Source organism: Thrips palmi, unplaced genomic scaffold, assembly GCF_012932325.1.
Source record: "Thrips palmi isolate BJ-2018 unplaced genomic scaffold, TpBJ-2018v1 HiC_scaffold_16, whole genome shotgun sequence".
NCBI lineage: Eukaryota > Metazoa > Arthropoda > Insecta > Thysanoptera > Thripidae > Thrips > Thrips palmi.
The window spans coordinates 11,948,482-11,975,307 of NW_023144625.1; the positions used below are offsets into that span (position 1 = coordinate 11,948,482).

At 64.9% G+C, this 26,826-nt stretch overlaps 1 protein-coding gene across 1 annotated transcript in view; it reads right to left on the reverse strand.

Moving 5' to 3' along the window:
• Positions 1 to 26,826, reverse strand: part of LOC117642894 — a 161,868-nt gene that overhangs the window by 11,029 nt on the left and 124,013 nt on the right. The window contains exons 5-12 of the mRNA XM_034381518.1: positions 22,346 to 22,455; positions 21,812 to 22,007; positions 21,164 to 21,737; positions 20,840 to 21,077; positions 19,143 to 20,764; positions 18,171 to 18,816; positions 517 to 579; positions 241 to 288 (exon numbers count right to left, since the gene is read on the reverse strand). Of these exons, the coding sequence (XP_034237409.1) occupies positions 241 to 288; positions 517 to 579; positions 18,171 to 18,816; positions 19,143 to 20,764; positions 20,840 to 21,077; positions 21,164 to 21,737; positions 21,812 to 22,007; positions 22,346 to 22,455 (3,497 nt within the window). The remainder of the gene's footprint in view (positions 1 to 240; positions 289 to 516; positions 580 to 18,170; positions 18,817 to 19,142; positions 20,765 to 20,839; positions 21,078 to 21,163; positions 21,738 to 21,811; positions 22,008 to 22,345; positions 22,456 to 26,826) is intronic.

Here is a 26,826-nt window from a genome sequence, read left to right on the forward strand (position 1 = left end):
ACAAAAAATCAATCTGCGTCAGAGAAAGCTGACGGCGATTCGGAGAATTGAATATCACTCGGGAAGCAAAAGGCACTAGGTGTTGTGCAAACCGAGAGCGGCGACGCCCGCGCCGCGGTCAAGTACAGTACCAGTGCAGCGCATGCCAGTCTACAGTGCTACTTCTACCCAACTTCTACCGTGCTACTTTCCACACGAAGCGTGCGGACTACGAAAACAAGATGGAAATTCGACTCTCACGGTCTAGACAGTCTGCCCGCGCGTCCTCCCGGTGCCAAATGTGCGGTCCTGGAAACACACCAGTCATGGTCAGCCCAACGTCACTTCTTATTGAGAAACGGCAAAAATTAATCATTATCCGAAGAAAACGGCGAATCCGTGACTGAGAAATTCGTCACAAGCCATCTGTGTCGATCCGGGCCGACTGCTCGAGCTCGCGAGCGAGCCCCGCGGAATCGCGGTCATGACGTCATCGCTAAATGAAGTGGCGGCCGAAGCCCGAACTCGCATACTCACCGAAGCCGAAGCCGCCTCCCGACGGCGACAGCGTGTCCTTCTTGGACTCCTTGGAGCTGCCGCCTGAAACACATTGATAAGCTGATAATAACGCCCTCCTTGCGTCGCGGCCGCTCGGCCGCGCGGCGCTGCCAGACCCGGCCAGACCGCCAAACCGCGGGCTGGAGACCGAGCACAGTCGGGTGACGAAGTATACAGTGACGCACCGCGCCTCGACAACAAAACGATGACGACTAGGAGTTTGAGCGGTTTGAGTCACCTCTTAGTTTCGGCGCCAGCATCCCTCCAGTGACTCACGGGGCGGGGGGGTGGCACGGCACAAGGGGGTGGCGTGGCGGTGACTCACCGGGGCGTTGCGACCCCCCCCCCTCCTTTTGTGAACCGCGCGAACCGCAGATGAAATGGGCGGCGCAGGAGGATGCTTGGGGGGGGGGGGCGAGGGTTAGGTTCTAAGTTTAGCGCGTCTCCGTGACGCCCCCTGCACGGCGAGGCGCGGCGAGGCGCTGTGCGTGGGGATGTGAGGTTGCCATGGGAGACGAGCTCGTGGGGAGAGAAGGGGGGGGGGGTAGGAATCTCCGCGGTGGTCATTGAGGTGGTCATAACGGGCCGCGCGGTGAATACTCCGAACGGATAATAGGATGTGCGGCCATATAGCGGGCAGGACGGCGGGACGGCACGGCAGCGACGCACGAAGCCCATTATAGGTGTCGATGTCCGGCCGGCAGCCTGGCCAGGCTAGTGGAACGTCCCCCGTCCCCGCCTGCCCCCCGAGGCACCCCGAGGAGCGACCAGCAAATGACCGGGCGACTCGCAGTGTGGTCGCTGCGGCGCTGCAACCGGAGCGGAGAGGCTGTGCACCGCCGTGCATGCGACCACGCGACCACACTGCGAGGAGCGCATCGCTCCGCGAGTACCGCTGTGACGCACTCCACGTCGTTCGGCCGAAAACTGTGAGGCTGTCCGTCGTCCCCGGAAGAGGCTGGCGGACAGGCGGACGCGCGGACGAACGGACTGCGAGACAGCGGGCGTCAAGACCTGCTGCTGCTGCTAGGAACGAGTTGCCGGGGTCGGCACCACAGCGGTAAATCACCGCAGAGTCACCCCCGGCGGGGCCCCGGCGTCCTCCATGTGCACTTTTCCCTCCGCGCACGTATTTCCTGATATCGGCCAGATGGCGGTGGCGGGGCGTGGCGGGGACCGCGCGCTGGGCGCTCCAAGCTTTAGTTTCTAATTCCGGCCCCACGGAGGCTCTCCGCCTGACTCTGCCCTGCCCAAAATAACCCGGGGCAGCGGCGTAGCGGGCGTGGCGCGGGGAGGCCGGGGGAAGCCCCACGCGGAGGGCGTCCTCAGGCTGGAGCAGTGTAGGCTTGGCGCGGCAAGTGTCTGCGACCAGCTGCCATTAGCTTCGCGTAGCTACGCCACTGTTTGGTCCCAGTGGGTCGATGGGCAGGCGGGGTGTCCCCGTCGGCTTGTTTCATGCAGTCCGGTCAATTTGAGAGGCAGCGAGCCGCGAGAGTTCGGCAAACGGACTAATAAAACGCCGCGGCGCTTGGTCGCTCTGCTGTCGTCTCTCTCGCTCCCCTTCGGGACACCCCTTGTGTGCGAGCGAGACAGCGAGGCTAAGTTCTGCGCCAGTCGGCTGCTGCTGCTGGTGGGTGGCGGGCCCGGCCCGGGGGTTGTCCTTGCGGCGTAGGGCCTAGCAGTGCAGGCGTCCGTGGCAGAGGCCGCTATGAGGGCGGCGAGTGAGAGGGCGAGCCACCCTGGCCGCTGAGCTCGCCGCCAAGGCAGGGAGCGACAGGGTCGACGGGAGGCCCTCAGAATGCCAATTAGGCTGGGCAGTGCAGACCGCCCTAGAGGCCCTAGAGACCGCCCTAGAGGCCCCAGAGGCCGCCCTGCCGTCCTCCCAGCACTCGCCGGAGTTGGACTCCTCATCAAGTCGGCGACACTGCAGACAAGCCTCATGGTCCGCAGCCTGGATGCCACGGGCCGAGCTCGCACCGTGCCCGTGCACGAGCAGCACACCACGCCACGCCGCGCCGCCGTGGTCCGTCCCGGCCGAGGCGGCTCAGTGCAGCGCGATGCGGCGCATCACAGCGACGCGACGCCCCTGGGGCCATGCTGGGGCCATGCCGGGGCCATGCCGGGGCCCCCAGGCCGGTTCGGTGGTGGGGGAGGGGGGCACCGATACAAGGCCTTATTTATAGTGCGCGGGGAGGTGCGGCGACGAGCCCAGCTGTCGCATGGAGCAGGCGGAGCAGGCAGTGTTGACGCAACGCGTGTTTGCCGCGCTGTCGGCCTGGACGGCCTCCACCTTGCCGCGCCGACTGGAGCCCCGCAGCGCGGCTGCGACGCTAGCGACGCCCCAATGGAGCCATGGCATGTTATCACGGCCCGGGGTCAGGACGAAAGGACAGGAGGACCCGGCCTATCGATACGCGGTGCGTTGGACTTGGACGCCCTGGAGGCCCTGGAGGCCGGGCGGCCAGGTCCCTAACCGCGGCCGCCGCGCCGGGTCCTCGGCCGTGCCGCCGTGCCGCTCGACGTTTCCCAGACGCAGCGATCAAGTCGCGGTTCACTGCACCTCGAGGCCCGCCGGGCCGACAACCCAGTGCCCTAGTGAACCGCCCCGCCCCGTCGCCTGTCTGCCGTCCACCCCGCAGCTCGCCCACAAAATCAAATTTCCCGCGAAATCGGTCTCGGGCTTTTCTCTCTTTTTCTTGGCGGTGACTGCTTCCTGTTGCTCCGGGCGGAGGCCGGCCGAAGTACGAGCCGAAGTGCGGCGGCCTCCGCGCGAGAGCGCCAGCTCGCCCCCTGCTAAAAGTTTAACGCGGACGGACGCCGACTTATTGCTTTCGTGGGCCTCGCGCTCGCCTCGCGCGCCCAGCCGCCCAGCAAGGCAGCCGCCGCCAGCCGCCTTGGGTCCCTCTGGTCCCTCTGGTGCAGCAGACGGGGCTGCGGCCGCGCAGGCTGCGTTCCCTTCCCCTTATCGAGCCCTGTCCCTTTCCGCGGGAAGTGTGGCAGTGGCCCTCCACGATACGCCTCGGTACGCCTCCACTCCAAGGATTCCGAGCAAAAACGGACAGGCTGCTTTGTGGCGGCCGGGGAGACTCAGGCCCGGCCGGCCCGTCAGGCAGACAGGCAGGCAGGCAGGCCGGACGGACGTATCGCCGGATAAGATTGCGCGACCAATGCCCCGTTAAAGTGGACAAGTACAGTACGCGGTTATCGCGTGGAGCACGATAGAAGGGGCCGCGACGAGGCGCTCCAGTGCAGCTAACTTGGTCAATAAAATTAACTTGGGTATGTCTCTCTTCAACGGTGCGCGCTAGAGACATTGTTTTGAACAGGACGACTCAGTTTGTCAATTTGTAGCACCGAATTTTGTTACCCTAGGCATCGAGTTCTCGCCGTTTGCGAGGTCCATGGATCCAAGACGGAATCTCTGTTGTGTTGGCACTCTCGTCCCCCTCGGAGCTGGCCCGCGCCTGCTTCGGAGATACGGGCTCTTCCTGGAGCGTCCGTTACAGGCCTGTGGCCGCCTGTGGCCAGGCGCGCTGCCGGCGCAGGAGCGCATGCGAGCCACACACATGGCTGGTCATGAGCGAAGTGCAGTGCAGGCGCGGCAGGCCCGTCTTGCCGCGCCGGTTGGTCGTGCCCACGGCAAGCCGCGAAGCCGCGGAGCCGCGTGGCCACGGCGAGCAAGCGCATGCATTTCCACTCAAATGGTTCCGGGGCTCCGATACTCCGACGGGCTCGCTGGTCCGTGTCTATGAGTGCAGCCGCGCACGGCCAGGGACCCGCCCCGCCCCGCCCCACCCCGCCCCGGCCCGGCCCTGAATATGCAACAGCCGAGACAGCGACAACGCGACCGACATCGGCTGAGCCGAACCGAAGCGACAGTTCGGCAGAAATAAAGTCAGCCATAAAACACTGGCGCCGAAACGGGCGGCCGGGCCGGCCGGTTGGTTGACCCCCTCGCGCCAATCGCCATGAGCTTTGATCAGCTGGCGATATCGCCGCGTCACATTGCACATTCCACGGCAATCAGACGGGCTGCCCGCACGGCAGGCAGACAGACCGGCAGACTGTTGGACCGACAGACGGACAGCGATTTTATTGGAGGATGTGCTGACTTTTGTCCCCGGCAGGCAGACAGGGGATGCGCATTGCCGCGCTCCGAGTCGAGCACCGCGACGCGGCCGCGGGCGGAATCTCCAAACACCTGTCCACTAAAGCCGCGGGGGCCAAGTCCAGCGATTCGCAAGTCGCGCGAGCCGGTGAGCCATTCTGCCATTCTCGACGGTTCCGTCTAGTAGCGAGCGTTCCGAGAAGCGATAGGGCACAGCCGGCCCGGTGCCAAGACGGCCACGACGGGCTGCTCGGCCTGCTGGAGGGAGGCGGTGGCGCGGTGGCGGCGACACGTTGCCAAGAAAGCAACAGTACGCACACGCCGCGGACAGCGTCCGGACACGGGCGGGATGGGCAGCACACCGCAAATCGCAAATTTAGCGTGCTGCCGCTTCCCGCGTCCGGTGGGCTGGGGGAGGCCGGCGGGGCGGCGTGAACACCGTCGCCAAGATAGCGGCATCGCCGACGTTCGCGCCGTTCGCAAGGCGTGGCAATGTCAGCAGGGCCGATCCGGCACCGGGCCGCGCCGCCCGAGCGGCCGAGGGGCCGCCACTGCTATTTTTACCTTGTTTTGACCGAATGCCTGGCGTGGCGGGGCGTGGCGGGGCGTGGCGGGGCGGAGCGCGTCGCGTCTTCGCGGCTCGCGGCCCCAACATCGTCCCCTCCGGCGAGGCCCTGCCCGTCAAGCCGCCACAGGCGCGGCGGCAGGCAACACGCCGACACGCGTGCCGCAGGGTTGCCTACCTGCCGGGCGCCCTGCCTCGCCCGCCCGCCAGCGTCCCCGCAGCCCCGCGTCATTTCGATTTCGATTTCGTCAGACCGCGGGAAAAAATAGACCGGCGTGATTCGAACCCAGGCCCCGGGATGTGCAACGCGACGACGACGGCGACCCCCTGCGTCGGTCCGCCCACTCGCAGTCGCAGGCCGAGCAGGCCGTCAGCGTCGAGGAGTGTGCCGAATAGCAGAAGAGGGAAGGGGGAGGGGGAAAACCTTGAAACCGGCAGACGGAGTGGGCCACCCCACTGACACATATCGAGGGGATTGGGAGGAATGGACCGCCGGGGTTGCCGATGGGGAAGGGTTGACAGTCGAAGTGAAATGCCATCCTGGTTCAATACTGCTTGAAAACGCAACGCCACCTCTCGATGAAGGGAAGCCACCGCGACTGGTGGTGACCGTCGAAGCGCCGCGCCTCGGGACTTGGCAGCTACGCCAGTGTGTCACACGGTGCCAACTGGGTTAGATGAGTCTTCATCGAATTTTTCTGTGAACGGAGGCGGGGGAAAACCCAGAGGAAACTCATGCCTTTCGCCGCCGCCTGCCCAGTCATCGCGAAGCGGCAAAGCGCTGCGGCCGTTAGGGAAGGAAAATCTGTGGCCGTGGCTCATTATTTTGGTGGTGGCTTCTCGCGGTGGGGCGGCCCGGCCCGGGCCCAGGACACTAGAGACAGTCCATCAGTCAGTCAGTCAGTCGGCCTCCGCGGACGGACAGCCTGGCTTGGCCCGGCTTGGCCCGGCTTGGCCCGTCATTCCCAGAGTCTTAGCACGGCGCCGCTTACTGCCTGTCTGTCTCTCTCGCACTCATGGCGCGGCCATTAGGGGTGCGAGAGAGACAGCGACGAGACGATGCTTCGGAATGAGGCGATCTGGGGCCGCGGAAGCCGCTGACGCCGGTGAAGCCCGGTGACTGGCAGTCAGCAGTCACCTCCAGTACCATTAACCTCTTAATTGGTCGTCTATGCTGGCCGTGCTGGCCATGCCACTCGGCCGGCATGGAGCGGAGGAGGGAGGGGTCGCCGATAAACAGCGGCATCAGTCACGGCGGCAGAAAAAAGCCAGTCTCGCGCTGGTATTCGAACCCGGGAACGGCCAATAAAACTGTCTGCCGCGCGGCCCTGCGGCCCTGCGGCACTGCGGCCTGGCGAGAGCCCGTTTTACCGATGCCCCCTGCCGGCGCGTCCGCGCTCCGCGTCGCGCTGCGTCGCGCCGCGTGCAGTGGCAATCGTCGTCGAGTGTACGGGTTTACAGGGCCTGCCTGAGGGCCTGCCTGAGGGCCTGCCCCACAGTGTCCTCGCCCCGCCGCGGTCCAGTCCGGTCCAGTGCAGTGGCGGGGCACGCAGCCACCGCGACATCAAAAGGACGCCGCCGACGCGGTCCGCCACCACCTACGCCACTGATGGGCATCAATTATGCAGCCCCGCTCCGTCTCTCTCGCACTCGTGCGCCGTTCCGAGCGGGTGCGAGAGAGACGGGGCGATGAGGCACTGCTGTATCGATCAGAGCGCCACCACTCAGGCCCTTCCCACGCATCGGAAACATTATGCTGATTAGGGTCGGCCGTCCCTGGTCCCTGGCAGTCCCTGGTTGGCAGACCGCGCAGCACCGCGATCCATCCAAGCGACTCGCTGCCGAGCCGCCGAGCCGGGCACAGCACGACTCTCCTTCGATCACAAACAACAATGGTCTGCTTATCAGCCAGACGAGGTGCGCAGCAAGCAGAGCCAAAGCCAAGCAGAGGCCGAAAATTAAACAAAATTATCGAAGCGGCGATCACCTGTTACGGGCCGTCCGTTCGGAAATCACGTAACGCTGGGAACTCGCTCCGTGACGCGCCGCCTCGCCACTTGACAGTGTAGTGCACGGCAGAGGAAACGGCGAATGGAAATAGGCATGCCTTCCTTCCTGCCTCGCTGGCCGCGCTGCCTGGCCGCGCTGGACAACGTCGCCGTCATTCTTGCCGGCAGTGCTCAGTCTCTCTCGCGCCCGTACGGATCCGCCACCCGTCCCGCGAGAGCGAGAGAGACGGCATGCTGCTGCAGCATGGCTGCAGGCTGAATGCGCAGCACCGAGTTACGCGCGACCGGACCCCCCGCACCGCCACCGCCACCGCCACCGGCGGCGTATGAAACATTGTTTCAAATTTGGCGCGAAAACATTTTGCATGGCGGGGCGGGGAAAGCGGCCGCCCTGCCCCGCCCCGCGGCCTAGGCGCCATTACGCGACGCCCGGCCGTAATTAGCGAGTCAACGAGCCGACACCTCGGAGCAGCTCAAGAGGATCACGGCGGCGGTGGGCGAACCGCGCGGCCCAAAGAGCTGAGCCCCATCCGAGTGGCCGCGTCCGGCGGAAAGCACCTCGCCGATATGAAGGAACGTCCCAGAAGGCGGTGACGTCACCGTCGCCACCGTCGTGATCCTCGCGGCCGCGCCCCGCGCCCAGGCGTTGCAGCGCGCTGGATGCGTCCTCGCGGCGCGCTAGAGTTGACCGTGACGTCACACTCGTCGCGGACCTACGCGGACCTGCCGGCCTTGACCACGACCCAGAGGCCGCGGGGCCGCGGGCAGCGGAATGTCCCCCAGGCCCGCCCGGGCCGCGATAGAACAACACAACACTCGCAGTCTTGTTGTTTTTCCTACGACCATCGCGCTATCTAAAAATGCAGAGTGACTCAGACATCGCGGCGGAGCCCAAACTGGGCGCGGTCCGCGCTCGACTCGGTCATCTAGTCGCGATAAGCCGTCGGGAAATTGAAAGCCGAGACTCTGCATGCAGTGCACTGCAGTCAGGCGACGGCCAGAAACGAAACGATGCTCTTTTTTGCGTGGCCCTTCTTTACAGCCGGCGATAAAGTGTTTGCGCGCGCTTTTTCCGAAACGACTTTTAATTCTGTTAGGAGTCAGCCGGTCGGCCGCGCGGCAGTGAAACGCGTGTTATAATGGCGCGTGATTATCAGGAAACAGCTGCCGCCGCACTGTTTGGCGCGCCACCTTTTCGGCTGGACACGCCCACACCTGCCGGCCGCGGTCGCGAGGTGGCCGTCGGCCGTCCTGGCCGTCCTGGCCGTCCTCGCGAACCCGGCCGATGCAGCGCCGCGCACCACCGCGAAGCAACGCGTCATCCTCCAAGATTACGCCGCACACGCCCGGCAGGCCCGGCCCGCGGAAGGACGGGGCGGGCGGCGGTAGAAAACACTCTCCGCTTGACTTTCACTCGGCAGGGCACGGCGTGGCACGCGCGGTGCGGCGCGGCACGGCACGGCAGGCGCATCGGACGATATGGATGGAAGCTAGTTGCCCGCGCGGACCTGCACCGCCCTGCAATGCCCGCCCCGCCCCGCCCCGCCCCGCCCCGCCCCGCCCCGCCCGCACGGCGTGGTGGTCAGCCACGCGAGGAAGAGCTGCAGGCGCCTTTATCTCCGCTAGAAAACATGCTCGTCGCTTTGAAGCGATGCCTTGATACAAGCACCGACAAAAAGAAATTAACTCGCAATTAATTAACGACAAAAACAAAAATCTCATTCAACGAACGTTAATGAAAGCAGATGATCCATCCCGTTTCACAACTGCTGTTATGGCCGAGAGGTTAGAGACGTGGGATCGAGTTACCGCAGGCCGGCGTTCGAATACCAGCGTCACAAAAGTTTTTTCGACTTGCTATCCTAAGGGTGGTGGTTCGAGGCCATGAGAGCGGAGCCGTGTGCAACAGGCCCACATGCCGGAGGTTCGACTCCTAACAAATATTTCCATTTAATTGTACTGCCTCACCCAGTGCGGTTCAAACCCGTAAACGTGAGCCCACTCCGAGCATGGGACGTGGTGGTCCAGGGAGTAGAGGCGTCGGTTCTCAGTGCTAGGGTCGGCGGTTCGACTCCCCCAACTTCTTGCGAAATTTTGACCGGGTCGGTCGAGTCCTGTTGCGTCAAGAACCCACCTCACGCCGATACCCTCATCATGGGCCGTGGTGGCCGAGAGCGTAAAGTCGTGTGATCCCGATGGCGGGGTCCGGGGATCGAATCCCATCATTTCATTACATTTTTCGACCGCCTTCCTCCCAGTGCAACTCAAACCCGTCGTCCAACACGCTGCCAGACGTACAAGCGTGATAGCGTAGTGGTCAGAGTCACATTCACCTGGCCACTCCGCTGTGGGTGTCTAAAAAGCAATCCGCTTCGGCGGGTTGGCCTCGGCACTGGAGCGATGGCGTATTTGATCCATCAATCCAGACCACCCGGTGTGTGGTTGCGGGTGGTGCCTCCTTGACTTGTCGGGGAGGCGTTGATAAGTCCTTTGAAGCTGGCCTAAAACGCTGTATGTTCGGTACGGGAGCGCCGGACAGTGGGGGTACCATGGGGTACACAACCAACCCTACGAAAACAAGAAGCTCCCACCAAACCTCTTCTCTGTCTGAGTCTCTCTCTGTCTCTCTGTCGTCTCACTCTACGTCCCGCCCCTCTAAGAGCTTCGTACTGGGTGCTCTCACCCAGCTGCCTGAGCTTTGGGGTCCTACTGGGTCCCCCGGCGAACGCTTAGAGTCGCTGACGGGATTAACCCCAGGTACCTGATAGCACCGGTTCCCATCCCGAACACCGAAGTAAAGCAGGAGGCCTCCCCATTAAGACTGGGGAGGGGGTGTAGAGTTCAAATTTTTTCCTTTTCCCTTTCAAATTTCTTAGTCAATACAGCCAGCCCCTATTATATTGTTTAGGATACGCGCTTCGTTTCTGGACTCGAGAGTAAAAGCACGCCGACACCTTCATGTGTATAGTAGTTTTAAGTATGTTTCAAGTGTGAAGGTATCATCTGCTAAAAATGCCGAAAAGAAAAAGAAGGAGGAAAGAAAGAGACAGGGTGCGAGCGCTGTGAACGCGCGCCTGCTTGACGCCGTGCATGGCAGGGCCCAGGCCAGGGCGGAGCGGGGGGAGGCACTAGAAGGCACCAGTGCTGGGACGCGGCCTGCCTGGTGCTGCCTGGCCTCCAAGGGGCGGCGGAATCGCATCACCGGGATTGGGTATGCCGCCCACGCCCCGGCCGCAGCGAGCGCCATGCCGCCACCAACGTCGCCGTCTCTCTCGCACCCCGACGGGACGCCCCATGCGTGCGACAGAGACAGAGCGACGGCACCACTGGCCGGAGTCAGCCTGCAGGCCCCGCAGCCAGTGGCGCGCCGAGAGGTAAACGACACAAGCCGTGCGCCGCTGTGCGCTCCCCCGGGCTGGCTGCGGCCTGCGGGTCGGGCTTGCTCGGGGCTTGCTCGGGCTCCCCTCTGCAGCGCTAAAACAAGAGCCCAAGACGAGGAAAAAGAAGAGCGACGGCGTCATTTAAAGTTTGGAAAGTGGGAAGGAGAGACTGGTGGCTGCGGGGCGGGAACTGAATGAGCAGTGCGTGCTGCTCACGCGAGCAGCGAGCAAGCAGGGGTCGCGGCTAGCGCGGCTTGGCGTGCTTGGCGGGGGTCTCTAGGCACCCCGCCCCGCCCTGCCCCGCCCCGCCCCGCCCCGGCCTAGGACGTACCCTCGAACGGCGCCACCTGCGCGCCAGCTGACAACCTGCCAGGGCGGCGCTGGCGACGCGCGGCGAGCAGCGAAGCGCGGGGGCGGGGCTGGCGGGGCTGGCAACCCGCGGGCTCGGCAAGGCTCGGCAGCGCCGCCCGCGCGACCCTTCCATTTCGTTGTTGGTCGCAGTAAACAAAGTCAACTTGTTGTCAAAGAGAGCACAGCGCCCGCCGGGCCCGCCGGGCCGAGTCCCAAATTGGATTCCTCCGGAGGGACGGGGCTCACATGTGTGGTGACAAGTCTCGCCGTCACTGTCAACCAACCCGGGGGCAATCCATCCACGGCGACCGCACAGACACGCGGGCAAACAGACGGGCAGGCAGACAGGCAGACAGACGGACTGCAGAAGGGGCCGCACCCCTCTTGAAATTGAAACAGCGAGAGTCGAATGGATCCCCCGGAGGACGACGGCCACCCCAATTAGAGGCCGATCAGCGTGCCGAGGCCAGGGGCAGGGGAGCGGGGAGGCGGCAGTGTTTGGCTGCTTTAGCTCACGCCGCGAGTTTCTCCAGTCGCTTCCTCCAGCGCACTGGAGCGGCCTGGAGCCCTTCCAGCGGCACTTGCGGCACGCCGGAAGCGTTGCGTGGCGTCACCCTCGGCGTCGTCGTCACCCTCGCCGCCAACGAGTTCAAGGCCGTGCCGCCGCGCCGCACTTGCACTTTCGGGGCGTGACGGCGACGGCACGGCAACGGCACGGCAACGGCAACGCGCACGGCCTCCATTGATTGGACCAGACACGCCTCGCCTCGGCGTGACGTGACGTCACCTCCTAACTGGCCGTGCCGCATCGCGCGACCGCGCTAACTCGCCGTGCGGGCCTTGGCGCCTGGGCGCGACATCCGACCGATCGCCTTCCGCCCCCGCGGTGCCCCATGCCGCGATGCGCCATGCGCGATGCGCCATGCGCGATGCGCCATGCGCGATGCAGGGACGCCGAGGGACTCGGACACGTCGGCACGCCGCAAGGGCGGCGAGTGCAGCAAGGCCAAGGCCTGGCAGCAGGGCGGCCAGGAAATGCCCGGCACACTGGCCCAGCAGGCCCACTCCGATCATTCCTCTCTCGGTCTCGCGGTGAGAGAGAGACTGCGCAGCCCTCGCCCGCGTCCACTCCGACTCCCTTCCCCCGATTGTCCGCCAATTATCGGACCGCCAGCCGGGATCCCGAACAGCGCGTTCATCGCTCCGTCCCTCTCGCACTCACGGCGCGGCCCGGAGGGGCGCGAGAGGGACAAACGCAGTCTTCGAAACCAGTCTTCAGCGTGCGGCGTGTGGATGCGGGGCTCCTCGGGGAACGCTCGGCCACGCCGGCCAGCGATCCAGCGGTCCGCTCCAGCGCGCGGCTCCAGCGCGGAGGAAGACGCCGCCGAGGTGTACCGTCGCGTGCTTCCAGCGAACGTCCAGGAAGATTCCAGCAGCTAGCCTCGCCTCGCCTCGCCTCGCCTCGCCTCGCCTCGCCTCGGCAGGCGTACGGCGCGGTGGCGGCGGCGCGGTCATGCAGTCAGTGGGTCAGCCTGCCCCGCGGTGGGGCCGGCGGGGCCCTCATGGCATGCCTCGGCCTTGGTTGCTGCTTGCCGCCACACTAGCGCGCTCTGTGCGGCCGCGGCAGTCACACTCACACGTACAAGACACACACACACACACACACACACGTGCGCCGCTCCAGCCACTCCCTCCCGCACGTCATCGCATCGCTCGAGCATCGCTGCATTCTTCGCTGCTTTCCTCGGCAAATAAAGGCCCGCGGCACGCCCTGGCCGCGTCTCTCTCTCTCTCTCTCTCTCTCTCTCTCTCTCTCTCTCTCTCTCTCTCTCTCTCTCTCTCTCTCTCTCTCTCTCTCCCCCGCGGGGCAACCCGTGGGGGTGCGAGAGAGACAGAGGCCCCGTTCGGAATGGGACTACAGCCCGCGGCACGAGGCACGCCCCCACGGCACGGCATGCACGGAGTGGCACGGAGGCACGGCCAGTGGCGGTAATCGCCATTTCGCATCGTGACGACTCCTTCATGAAGCACATTCTGCCGCTAAGCGCGGCGCAGGCGCCGCCCCGGTAGCGGTACTACAGTGTCGCCGCTGCAGCCAAGTCGTTCGCTCGCTCTGCCTCTCTCGCGCCCATACATGAAGGCCCCATGAGTGCGAGAGAGACCGCGACGAAACGACTACTCTTCTGAAGGAGCCTGGTGGGCTTTGCAGGGCGCCGCCGCCGGCGGGAGTCGAACCCGGGCCTCGACGACGACGACCGCGCCGCGTGGTGGACGAGAGCCCCGCCAACACGGCCGAAGCAGCCGGGCCGAACAAAAAAGCGGCGCGCCTCCACTAGGAGAGGCTGCTGTCGGTTAATTACAGTGTCGATGTTGTCTGGGCAGCAAGCCACGGCCAGCCACGCCAAGCCTTGGGCCTTGTTTGGGGCGTCTTTGTGCAGCTCGCGCAGCTACGCTGCTACGGGATCTGTCGGTCGGTCGGCCGGTCGGTACCCCCGTTGTCTCTCGCCGGCCACAAAAAGCAGAGCCAGAGGAAGCCAGAGGCAGACGGCTTGGCGCACCTCCACTCCCCGCCCGCCGGCCCCAGTCGCCATTGTCGTCGATTGTACTTTTTGTTGTTGCCAAAGTGAAGCGACAAATGCGAGCCGAAGCCGAAGAGACGGCTTTTAGCAGTGCCACTAGGGCCGTGGCCGTAACGGAGCGACCGGAGCACGGCGGCAGCTGCTGCGAGCGGCGCTACAAAGCCGTATAAATCAGACGGCCAACAACTTCTCCGGGTGTCTCTGTCTCTGTCTCGCCCACGGTCCGTGGCAAAGGCCCATGGCCGCCCATGGCCCGCCGAAACCGAAGCCGCCCATGAGAACGGGCCGCGAACCGCGTTCGCCAAACCGAGGGAAACATACGCCGCGCGCGCGTTAATTTCTTTCTTGTGCTGATTTTATTTTTTCGCGTTTGGCACTGTGCGAAGTAGGCCGTCGCCGAAACGCGCTTTGTGCTGAGCGGGCAACGTGGGGGCTGGGGCGGCGTGCCGGCGGGGCGGGGCGGGGCGGGGCGGGGCGGGGCGGGGCGGGAGGGTCTCGTTGTCGAGGGGGCTGCCCGCTCTGGCGCTCTGGCCGCGCGTACGCCACGCCGGCTGCTGTATTGATCTGCCCCCGCGGCCCCCGCCCCCGCGTGCAAGTCCTCCGGGCCGTGCCTCACTTCCTCAAATCCGCGCCGGTCGCTTTCAACTTTCAAACTCGCCGCGTCGCCGCGTCGCCACACTAGTAAGGTCACGATGCACGGTGCTGGCGGAGGGGGAGGAGGGAGCGAGATGTAATCTAATTCGGTGGCGGCGATGCATGCGGACGCGTGACCTCACGACGGCGAGCCTCGCGATGGCGAGCGGGAGGGCCGCGACGTCACCGGAGCGGCGCGTCACCGGAGCACCGCGTCACCGAATGACTCACGCGGTGCCGCGGTGACTCAGTTTGCATGACGGTAAAGGCTCGCAGCGTCGGCTCCGTCGGCCCGCACGCACGCGTTTTGGCCTGGCCGTTGACGGCGGGCGGGCGGGACGCGAGGCGGGACGCCACCAGACGGCGCACCTGCTCACACTTCCCCTTTCTCTCCCGCACTGGCAAAAAGCTAAAAGGAAAAAGGGGCAGCGACTTAACGTCCCCGACGAGCGAAACACCGCGGCGTGCACACAACGCAGAGACCCCGCGTCTTCGGGTCAAACAACAAGAACGTTTCGACAGTTTTACAAGTACATTTTCTTAAAAAATACATAACAACTGTTTTACTCCTGTTCATTGTTCAGCCTTTTTCCGGTGACGTCACCGGCACCAGTGCTTGTGCAGCATGCTGCACACCGTGGGAAGCGGCAGGGGCGCAACGGGGACCGTCGACGGGGACGCCGAGGACGCCAAAGAGGGCCGCGCACTGCACGCCCATGTGTGGCGCCGCACGCCTTATCCCAGTGTTGTTGTTGTTGTTGTTGTTGTTGCTGCTGCTGATCCTTGGCCGGCCTTCCGCGTGCGTGCGAACCCGTCCCGGGAGGTGCAGGTGACCTTCACTCCCCCAGCCCAGCGCAGGGAGTGTGTGCGAGACTGCGACCGTGCGCATGTGTGTGAGAGTCATCCATGTGACTCACTGTTGACATCTGGGGCCGCGCGGCATGGATTCGAGCCAATGTGTCACGACCACCCGCAGACCCCACCCGAAGCCTTCTGTATTTATTTACTGCTCGGCACGGGAATAATTATGACAAGAATTGTTATTCATCTCTTTCGGCGAAGAGGAGAGACAGAGAGAGACGCCAGGCTTTGTCGCATCCGCTTTCCATGAACACGCTGCTGCCGCGCCCCGTGCAATGGAGGGGTAGGCAACCCGGCGCGCGGGGCTGCGCCAGGACCGGCGCGCTGCCTACCCCGCCCCCTGCAGGCTGATGCCGAGCGGCGGTTACGGTGTCTCTCTCGCACTCATGGGGTGGTCCGAAGGGGAGCGAGAGAGACAGAGCGACCCCCTGCCGCCCGCCCAGCCTCCCCTACATCTCATTACGGTCCGCCCCCGTTATGAATTCATGGGCGAAGAGCAAGAGGGGTGAGCAGCTCACTACTTTCGGCGCCTGAGTCTCATTCCGCGCGGTGCCGACAGACAGACAGACAGACGGGCGGACAGACAGACAGACGGACAGACGGGTCAGCGCCACGGCCGCAGCCGCAAAAGGATGGACACGTGAGGACCCGAGGGACATGAAGGAAAGGGGAGAAAAGGTCGTAAAAAGGGTCCTGCGGTCGGCGCGGTGCACAGTGCGGCCGGTCTCGGCCCGGACGTCATGCCGGCCTCGCTGGCCGTGCCGGTGCAGGTGGACCAGGGGCGCCGCGTCGACTACCGACCAAGTAAAACCACTCGGCGCGGAGGGCGCCGCTCGCACGACCCGGCCCCAATGAATGCAGCTCTCCGCGCGTCTCCATGACCTACAGCAACCCGCCGGCGCGACGTGCAGCGAGCGCGCTGCAGTCCCAGGCCGCGCTGGCGGGGCTGGCAGCCAGCTAGGGCTCTAGCCGGCAGATGCCGCCGCTTCGCGTGCTTCGAGCCATACTCCATCCCGGTCGCGGTAAAACGACGCGGCGACGACGGCGACCTTGCGCGACATTGTTAAGGCGCCGCCTCGATGGCTTACTGGTGCTGTCGAACTGTACAGACGGCGTCGCCCCCGTGGCGGCGCGGCACCGGGCGCGGCTAGTCGTCGCAGTGCCAACGCCAACCGCCACGCGCCGCCAAGCCCCGCCACGCGTCCGTGGCCTAAATACACGCCCAGGTGCGGGACCAGTGCCCCGTCCTCGCCGTCCTCGCCGTCCCGTTGAACGGCGGCGGAGGATCGGCCAGTCGACGCCCTGCACGGCGTGCACGGCCTGCCCTGCCCTCGCCGCGGCTCAGCCAGACCGCGCGCGGGTTGGCGACCAGACCAGCCGGCCGCGCGGTACAGTGCGGTACACAGCGCACCGCAACGGAAGACGAAAAACGAAAAGGAAATGGGCGGGGGCCCAGAAAAGCAGAGACTGCCTGCCTCGCAGTCCTCGCGGCCCGTCGCGGCCCCACACCCCAGCACTGGGTCGCGGTACGCCCGGCCACGCCGCCACGCCCCGCCACGCCCCGCCGCGGGGACGCTGCAGACGCCCACCGCGGTGGCTGAGCCGCGCGGCACCGCAGCGCAGCACCACGTCTAGTACGTCCCGGCGGCGCACAGCGGCCAGCGGTCTTGCCCCGAGTCCCTACATGGCACAGATGACTCGTCCGATCGGATCAGCGGTCGCGCCGTCGCCTCGCCGCCGCCTCGCCGCCTCGGCTTAGGTTCAGCTCGAGCAGGTCGAGTTCAGGTTCGGCGTTCAAGTTGAGGCCGCGGGCCGCGGGGGCGTTGACACGGCCCAGCCGATGCCGAGCTGAGCGCGGCCGCGCTTCGCCGCGGGGCGCCGACGGACGGAGGGAGGGCCGACGGATATCAGCGAGGCGGCCGAGCTCGCCGAGCACGCCAAGCACGCCCCCGACGAGGAGGCCGCCATCGGCACGGGCAGCCCGACTCAGCCTCTCCAGCCGACTCGCGAAAGTGTGACGGCACCCAGCAGCCCGGTTACGAACAATGCCCTCCTCCAATGCCCTGTCTCTCTCGCACCCGGACGGGACGGCCCGTAAGTAGGAGAGAGACAGGGCGACGAAAGGACTGTTCGGAGTCAGTCCCTGCAGCTTATGGCGCGGGATTTCGTCAGAGGCTCCGCCGGGGTCCTCGATGACGACCACGCATCGCCGCTAAGTGAGGACCACGACGATCAATACGCTGATTCTGCTCGGGGGCCTCGGTGCCAGTGGGGCAGGGCGGGCAGGACCCGAGGGCGTGGGGAAACGGGGAAGCCTGCGTCCTCAAATGAGGCTCAACAAGCCAGGGCGCAGCCAGCGCAGGCAGCGGCCTCGCAGTGCAGGGCCTGCGTGCCCACACCGTCAAAGGGAATCGCTGAATCCCAAGTTGCGATTGCACAAGTTGCTCTGGTTGGACCGCCATGTGGCGGAGCAGGCAGCCTTGCCTCGAGCAGCCCGGCCCGCTGCCTTCCGCAGTCCCGCCTTTCCTTTCCCGCTGAGCTGGCCTGTCATAATAACAAGGGCGTTCAGGAGAGGCGTTCCGTCACCTCCAGGCCTCACCCCGCCCCGCCCCGCCCCGCCACGCCCAAACCACCGAGCTGAGGATGGGAAGCAGCCGTGCAGCCGGCAAGGTCGATCTCGGAGTAAGGAACTAGAGAGGAAGAGGGGGGAGGGGCCTCCAGCATCACCGCGGTCCACGCCGCGCCTCCATCCGTGCGTCGCCCCGTGCCGTCGGCCCGTCGGCCCGTCCGCCGTCGCGACTCGACTCGGAGACTGAGCGCGACGCCGCGGGCCGCGCGCCTGGCGTGGCGGCCGCCAGGCGGCAGCACCGACCAGGGGCCCCTAGGGGCCCGCTGTCGCCGGCCGGCCGGCTGCCACGCCTTGCTCGCGGCCGCGTGGCGCCCTCTCGCGGCCCGCGGCGCAACCGCGACGCCCGATGACTCACCACGCCCTTCTGCACTTGGGCGCTCGGCCGCGAGGCCGCGCCACCGTCGCTGCCGGCCGGCGTGGTGGGGGCGGGACTACTTCCGGCCGAGCGAGGCGCAGCGAGGCGCGCGGTTCGAACCGCGGCGCGGATCGCACTCGGTAGTGGATGGAATGGCACTCACCTTTGCCGCGGATGAGCAGGCTGGTGACCCTGCGCAGGGCGTCGCGGGGCGAGCGGTGGAAGAACTTGGGCGTCATGTTGGGCGGCAGCGTCATCGGCTTGCGGGCGTCGCGCGCGTCCCAGGGCCCCGGACTCCGTTGCGTGGCGACGCGGTCCAGGTGCTCGATGGAGGCGGGCCTGGGGGTGCGGTGCCGCGGGTACCAGCCCCGTCCGGGGCCTCCAGTCAGTCGCAGCAGCTCGGCGCCGACCAGGGCCTGGCCCAGCCCGCCCGAGTCCAAGCTCACGCCCGTGCCCAGCCCGAGCCCCAGCCCGCCGGGGCCCATCTTGCGGTAGCTGCTGGTGTGGACCACACTGTGGAGGCCGCCGGGCCGCGTCGCCGTGCCCGCCGCCGACGAGGACGTCCCGGACGACGCGGCCGCCCGCATGCTGCCGCTGCTCCCCGACGGCACGTCCGGCGCGCGTCGGTGCGGCGTCCGCGGGATGTCGCAGCCCCGCGCGAAGATGGGCGTCTCGGGCAGCGAGCACGACGTCTGCAGCCCCGACTCTTGCGGCGACGACGAGCTGCGCTTCTGGAAGGCGCGCCGCCGCACGTGAGAGGGCCCCGGCAGGTCGTTGGGCAGCGTCCTGCGCTCCGAGGAGGACGGCGACTGCAAGCGAGGAGCAAACAATGAGGACCGTCCAACGACCTTGCCAACGACACTGTCGGCCCAGGGGTAACCAACTCAAGATGATCAGTCTAGTCGGCAATCTGTAAAATGATCAACATAATCCGACCTAATCACAATCATACTTTCGGAGATTCAATAAGTTTTTGACCAACTTTGCGAGGTTATTCACACCTTACCGCTGTGGGGTTGGCAGTGACGTGCCCTCTGTGATTCAGATGTTCTCTTAATGTTCTCTAAACTTTGAATAATTTATTTATCACTGAACATGAAAATCTTGAGTTGATAACCCCTCGCTGTCTACTCACCTCCCGGCGGAGTGCTGAGCTCTGACTAGCGTTGCGGAAACCCCTGGTGAAGCCCGCGTCCATGGACCTGGTCTTGAGGCTGTGCAGGGGGTCGCGGGGCTGCGAGTGGGGAGGCGGCTCGGGGGGCCTGTTGAGGTAGCGGGCGCCGCTGGGGTCGCTGCCGAGGGGCTCGCGACACTGGTAGAACGGCTCGGGGAGCGTGTCCGCCTTGCCCCGCGCCGCCTGCCCGGGACTAGGGTGCAGGATCTCGGAGTACTCGTCCTCTTCGAACTCGTCCACCGGCGAAGGCGGTAGCGGCCCGAAGTCGTGCTGGTTCACCTCGACGGTGACGGTGTGGGTCTTCTTGTCCTTCTCGGCGGTGTTCCGGTTGAGGCTGGACGCGCTGCCGTTGCGGCTGTGCCCGTGACAGGACGCCGCCTTCTCGACCACGGGCACGACCTGCACGTGGTTCATCTCGTGCGTGGTCCGCCACCGCTCCATGCTGCTCATCTCGGCCGCCATGTTCTGGTGGTGGCGCCGCCGGTCGTTGGAGGACCGCCGCGACGCGGGCCTCTCCTCGCGCTCCCTGGTGGAGCTCAGCGAGTGCGAGTTGTCCGGGAAGCACTTGGTGTCGCTGAACACGTCGTTGGAGGATGCCGACTTTCGCGGCCTGTACATGTCTTTGGTCGGGGTCGCCGCTTCCCTGCTCTCTGCTATCCGGCAGTTCTCCGCTATCCTGTCCTTGTTGAGGTTGTAGTAGTCGGCGTGCGGTGCCGTGTACCTGTCCCCCGAGGCCAGCACGGGTGGCGGCGGCGGCAGCTGCTTGCGGTACTGGATCTCGGCGATCTCGTCCAGCTCCCTGCTCGTGAGCCTGCCGCCGATCTGCCCCGCGTTGTTGTGGCGCTGCGCGTCGTCCAGCTCGGTGCCGTTCTCGGCCTGCTCCTCGATGAGCGACAGCGGCGCGTTGGAGTCCCGGAAGGGGTCCTCGTCCAGCGCCAGGTTGCTGATGGGCTCCAGCGAGTCGTCGTTGTGGTCGTCGTTGAACACGAGGCTGCTGCTGGGCTCGTCCTCCTCGGGGGTGGCGGCCAGGCCCTGCAGGCCCTGCAGGCGCTGGATCAGCCGCTCCTCCTGCTGCTTCATCTTCTCCATCTTGTCTATCTTTTCCTGCTGCTCTAGGGTCAGTCTTCGGTTGCCTTGGTCCTCCACCTGCTGCCTGGCCTCCTCGGCGTGGCAGAGCGAGGGCAGCGACAGCACGCGCACCATCGGGTACTGGCTGGCCTCGGCCTGCTCCACCACCTGCACGATGCCGTCCGCCACGTCCGCGCCGCCCGCGTCCGAGGCCGTGTCCAGGTCGTCGAACGTGTAGGTGCAGCGCTTGACGTCGGCGTACCGCAGCTGCATCTTGGCCTTGTTGTACTGTAAGCTATCTAGGGGGTTGCGCACCGGCTTGCGCTCCTTCTTCCTGCCCTTGCGGATCACGTAGGTGCCGTTGTTGGACAGGTCGCTGGCCGACAGCGACGACGGCAGGAAGTTGGACTCGTACAGGTCCTCGTCCGGCCCGAAGCACGACGACGACGGCGAGGTCGGCTCGTGCTCCCGGCTGGGCGGGTCGGGCCAGTCGTCTTGCTGAAGGGAACTTGAACCTGCGGAAGCGGGAGGGTTAGGACGTCCAGACACTAACACATTAAAAAGGCTAAATCACCGACAGATCGGCTTACTAGAGTAGTGTTCGGTGCTCTGCCGCCGCCTTCTCCGGCCGACCACCTTGGTGCTGCCGGGCGTGAGCACGGCGGGGTCCTCGTAGGGGTCCTGGGGGTCCTGGTCCAGCGGCACCTCCCACGCGATGCTGCCGCGCTTCGACACGGCCTCCACCTGCTCCGCCACTTCGGGCGGCGGCGGCGGCGGAGGCATGTCCTCCAGCGAGTCGTCGGAGAAGTGCTCCTCCTCCCCGGTCGACTGCAAAACAAGAGTATCACCGTCAGTACCACTCCGTCACTGGGATTCGAAACAAGAGTGCAAGGAAAGCAAAATACTTGGCGCACCGTTCGCTTGAGCTGGCTGGCCGGCAGGGGTCTCGGCGGCAGCCACGAGTGCTGCTGCACCCTGGGGCCCTGCTGCCCGTTGTTCTGCAGGCTGGCGAACCGGTTGGGCGGCGGCAGGATGCCCGTCGGGGGCTGCGCGTCGACTTCCCAGCCGAACGGCCGCTGGTTCCTGGTGCCCGGCAGGGTGGTCTGCGTGGCCGTGGTGACCCTGGGCTCGGTGGGGGACAGCACGATGTGGCGCCGGGTCTGCGGCAGGCTGGCCACGTGGCGCTGCCGGGCCGGCACGATGCTGCTGCTGCCCCGGCTGCCGCTCAGCCCCACGAAGCCCCGCTGCACCGAGTTGCTGGGCGACACCCGGGGCAGCAGGTTGGCGATCAGCCGCTGGGCCTCCTCGGGCGGCGGCGGGAAGTCCGCGACGTCCATGCCCGGCGGCGGCGGCAGCGGCTTCTCCGGGGCGGTCAGCATGTCGGCGCTGCCCCTCCGGATGGCCACCAAGCCCGCCGTGCCCGCCGTGCCGTTGTGCGGCCGGAAGTTGAGCGCCAGCTTGTTGCGTCTGCCGTTCATGCTCATGTACCTGTAAATGAAACCACACCAACAGTTATCCCCAATTCTTTCCGTAATCAACCCACTTTGAGTTTAGACACCTACCCGTCGTCCTCGGACTGGTGGCCGCCGAGCGACAGCGACAGCGAGGGGCTGCTGTCGTCCTCCGGGGTGCTGCTGGAGATGAGGAGGTCGCCCTCGCCTTCCCCGGACCCGGAGCCCGACCCGGAGCCCGCCATGCTGCGGATGGAGCGCGTGGGGTGCAGAGGGGCGGCCGCCGACGCCGGCAGCACCGTGGTACCTGAGGAGGAGCAGACGGTGGTTGGTTGCGCGTCATGGCGAGGAAGCGAGCAGGGGAGGCGATACCCCGCGCCGCAGAGACCCCGCGCTAGGGAAACCCTCGGGCGGGGAATGCTCCAGCCTCGCCCCGGGGGTAGCGCAGTGGCGATACCCCGCGCCGCCATTACGATTTTGTCCAGCGCCACACGAGGCCGCGGAAAAACGAAAAGAACGGGTTTGGAACACAGCACGAAGGGAAATGAAAAAACACATACCCGATGCGAATGCAAAGTCAGAGGATTTAATAAACAGGCGCTCGCACCGCGAACGGGACGGGCACACTGGAAAGTACTACTGTACCTGTGGGGGGCCCGGGCGTGGTGCCGGCCGCCAGGTTGCCGTTCTCCAGGTCGTCGAACTCGGAGAGGACGCTGTCCAGCAGCTCCAGGGACCGCTGCACCTCATCGCTCCTGCAAACAATGATGCACACCGTGAGGCAGGACACTAGCACGTTGATCCTCCTGCAGCCCCAGGAGGTCGTTTATCAGACCGCAGCCCCGCACGCACACGCCAACGGCAGGGCGGCAAAAAACGGGTCGGCTGGGCCGCCCTGAAGACGGCACCATTTTTCCTCCATCCCGGCGCCCCGTTCCAATTCAGTGAGGCCGCGTCGCGTCGCGTCGCCGCAGCGCGATGGCAGATAGCGCCGAGTCGTCGTCGCCGAGGCCCGCCTGCCTGGCCGCGACACGCCGCCATTCGGACTTCCTTTAACTTGGCGATACGGTCGGCCCCGCCGAGGACCGCGGCACGCCGACGCCGCAGTCGAAGGCCGAGGCCATCACCACCACGCCGCACACTCGGCCCTCCGGTTATGATGCTGTTCGGGGGCGAGAACAGCTCATCAAGGCACCGGGGCTTCTTCCTCGCCCCTCGGACTGCCCTGCGGCCTGTGGCCGTGTCTTGTGGCCTCCAGCACGCTGCAGCACTGCAGCACGGCGTCGGCGCCGCGCGCCAGAACCCCGCATCTCCGCCGCGGAGCGCGCCGGGCTGCGAGCTTGCTGCCCTCAGCACGTTGAGACGAACACCAAGTTCGACACTTGAAACTTGGCTGGACGCCCTCGCCCCGGCCCGGCCGGCCCCAGGCCGTTACTTCGCACCGCACATGGCGGGGCAGGCGAAGCAGGTCGGCGGGGCCGGGTCGCGACCCAGCACGTCAGCACTCTCTTGCACGACGTGCACGTGCGGAACAATTTCTACTTCGCTCAAAAATATTTTTCTTGGCGGCGCAGTCTGTCTGTCTGCCTGTCTGTCCCGAGTGCTCTGTGCGGCGGCCGGCTGCGCCTTCCTTCGGCCGGCTGCGCCTTCCTTCGGCCTGCCTGACGCAGTTCTGCGGCCCGGGGGCCGTGCGGGGGAAGGCTGGGGCCTCCTCAGCCAGTGGGGCCAGCAGGGCCAGCAGCCAGAGCACAGTGACGGATAGGCCCAGCGGGACCGGACGGGCCGAGTACAACCGCACACACACACAAACACACACACACACACTCATGCACGCACACACGTCTCGCGTTAACAAAACGCTGCAGCCATTACAAACGTCGGCAACACAGAACACTGTGTCGTGGTAAGCGCATGCCTGCCACCACCCTATTTGCCATTCGCCGGGGCGGGTATTCGAACCCGGGGCGCGGCCCTGCCCGGCCCCGCCTACCGCGCGCCGCGGCGAGGTTGCTACCCTCAACTCGGCCACCCGCGACGGCAAACTTCACTGATCCGATAAAGTGGCCGCGGCAGTTGTCCGTCGCGCGGGTCCGGGTTCGACTCCCCTCCGGAGCCGCCACTTTGACTTTCTGTCTGGCACCTTCATTACCGGTTGCAGGTGAAAGGGGGTGGGGGCGACAGGAGGGGCGTGAGCACCGCCAGACTTCAACTTACGGGAGGAGGGGCAGCGTGTTGCTCTTTCCAGGGAAAGTCATATACCGAATTCCACCCAGCCCCCCCCCAACACACACTAACGCGCGCGCACAAGCAGCGGGAGAGGGAATGGACAGCAATAAGAATCGCGCTCTTTTCTTCTGCTTACTTGAGCAGCGCGGCGTCTGGCCGGCCGGGATAGGATTTACGGGCGCCTCCCTTCCCTTCCCACCAGCTTCACCGCGCCAACGAATTCGGGGCCCGCGCCGCCGCGCGTCCAGCACGCTACACTGTACAGCGCCGCCTCACTCCGCCTCTCAGCAAAGTGAGGCAAGTGCGATAAATCATTTCCAACGGAGCCGCGCCGCGCTTCACCTTGGCTTCACCTTGGCTTCACCTTGGCTTCGGCTTCGCCCTGGCTTCGCCGGACAAGTTGTTGTCAGGTGCGAGTCGCGAGGAACTTTGCGAGTCCAGGGCGGCCGCGTTGCCGTGCTCCAGGCTGGAGGCTCCAGGTAAGGGAGCGGGCGTGTACTCCAAGAGTCCCAGGCAGCCCGCGAGGAGAGGCTCGCAAGTGCAGGAGGAGCCAGAGAGATAGAGAGAGACAGAGCGCGGCGTGCGCTGTCGCATAAAAAAGAAAAATGCGTTGTCAGCGGAGGAAACAGCAATGTATACCATTTAGGCCTAATCTCACCTAGGGGTGCCACGCACACACACACACGCACTCGGCCACGCGCGGGAAATACCGAAGGAAGAAACGGTCGCCGTTATCACCGCGCTGCGCTGCGCCTGACAGTTAATTCTGCACTTTGCAGCAACGGCACTCCTCGGCGGCGGAGCAAAAAACAGAAAAAAATACGCACTAAATTTGTTAACTTTTGGAATCTGCCATAAGGAACATGACCGTAAAAGTTGACCTGGATGAATTTTCGATAGCGGGGCGCTGGGCCTTGGCCCGGCAATGCCGATGGCAGGCTGCAGTGTATCGGCGTCCAAACGGCACCGAGCCGCACTCAATCTCACCCAGATTATCCATCATTAGGCAGTCGTTGGGCTCCGCAAACGACACCATCGCATTCTTGCCCGCAGCGTGCCCCTCCCTTACGACCCCCACAATATGCCTTTTCAATAATCGCCCAGCCCGCCCCAGCCCCGGGCCATAAGACCACGAGGGCGGGGAGGGGGGGGGTCGTATTCCCGCGGGGAGAGACGACGTCCGCCGGGAACCTGCCGCCCCTCCCTATCGTAAACAACGGAGCAGAAGAGGCTTTGCGGTGAACATCAACAAAGTACCGAACGCGGTCCACAAATGAGCCGAGGAAGGTGTCGGCGAGAAGGGTGTGGGCGTTTACTCCGTGGAGTACTTCCCGACCGCATCCCAATGCCCTTCGACGGGCAGCCCGCCGCCATCCGTTACTCCCACTCCGCCGCGGCAAGACGGATGCGGACGCCGCCCGTCAACGCGAGGGTAGGCCAGCCCGCTACACGCGCCTGCTTGCCGCGCGGCCCACCCGCGCTCCCGCAGGCGGCAAGGGCCGGCTAGGCCGGGCAAGGCAGCCAGCACGGCCAGCGGGCCGGCGATCGGGGGGCTGCAGGCTGATTCCGATCCGCGCCTTCGTCGCTCTGTCTCTCTCGCACATGTACGGAGCGAGTGGGAGAGAGGCAGAGCGACGAAAGCACGGTTCGGAATCGGCCTGCTGGCCCCGGGCTGGCGGTCCTAGCCCTTATCACGAGCCTTCCGGTCCACGCAGCCAGCCAGCCAGGCAGCCAGCCAGCACCTCCATCTTGCGGGCGACGGCGCCTCGGGCGGCCGGGCATATTGCGTGCTTGATATGATTTAGCATTCCCCTGTGCTCGCCGTGCCCCTCCTTGCCCCGTCGTGGCGGCAGCGGGAAAATGCACCGAGCCGTTCTCACCCCCTGCAGCAGGTCAAGACCGCCACCGCCTGCTCGGGGTAGTTTCCAAGGGGTACCCAACTCAAGATAATCATTGCACGTCTAGTTGGTAATCAGTGAAATAATCAACATCATCCAATGAAATGACAATCATACTTTCGGGGATTCAGTCACTTTTGACCATTTTTGCGAGACCACTGCTGCCAAACTATCAGCGGTCAAAGCCTTCCCGAGGCGGGGCATGAAAGAGTAGGGTCTTCAGAATAGTAAGGCGTCGAGGGAGGCCTTTGACCGCAACTAAATTGGATGCAGTGGCCGCTCAAAGTCAGCAAAAACGGTGATTTTCTGAAATTCATTCACTTTTTGACCATTTTTGCGAGACCTCTGCTGCCAAACTATCAGCGGTCAAAGCCTTCCCGAGGCGGGGCATGAAAGAGTAGGGTCTTCAGAATAGTAAGGCGTCGAGGGAGGCCTTTGACCGCAACTAAATTGGATGCAGTGGCCGCTCAAAGTCAGCAAAAACGGTGATTTTCTGAAATTCATTCACTTTTTGACCATTTTTGCGAGACCTCTGCTGCCAAACTATCAGCGGTCAAAGCCTTCCCGAGGCGGGGCATAAAAGAGTAGGGTCTTCAGAATAGTAAGGCGTCGAGGGAGGCCTATGACCGCAACTAAATTTGACGCAGTGGCTGCCCAAAGTCACCCATATTGAATTTCCGACACTTTAACAGCTTTCCGAGGTCGGTGCTCAAATAATCCCCAATATATCCCAATAATCAACATAATAACCTCCTATAATCAGTGATAAATAATAAAATAATCAAAAGAAATCACATGTAACCATACTCTAAATATAATCAGTGTACATGAAAATCTTAAGTTGGTTACCCCTTGGTAGTTTCTCGGGGCCCCGCAGGACGGTCGCTACCTCCGCGTTCGGAGCCAGGGCCGGGACCGTGCGTTGCGCGGGGCGGAGAAAAAGGGGCAGTAAGTGAATTGGAAAGGGGTGCTGGTGTGCAAATGAATCGTCCCCCGGGGCCG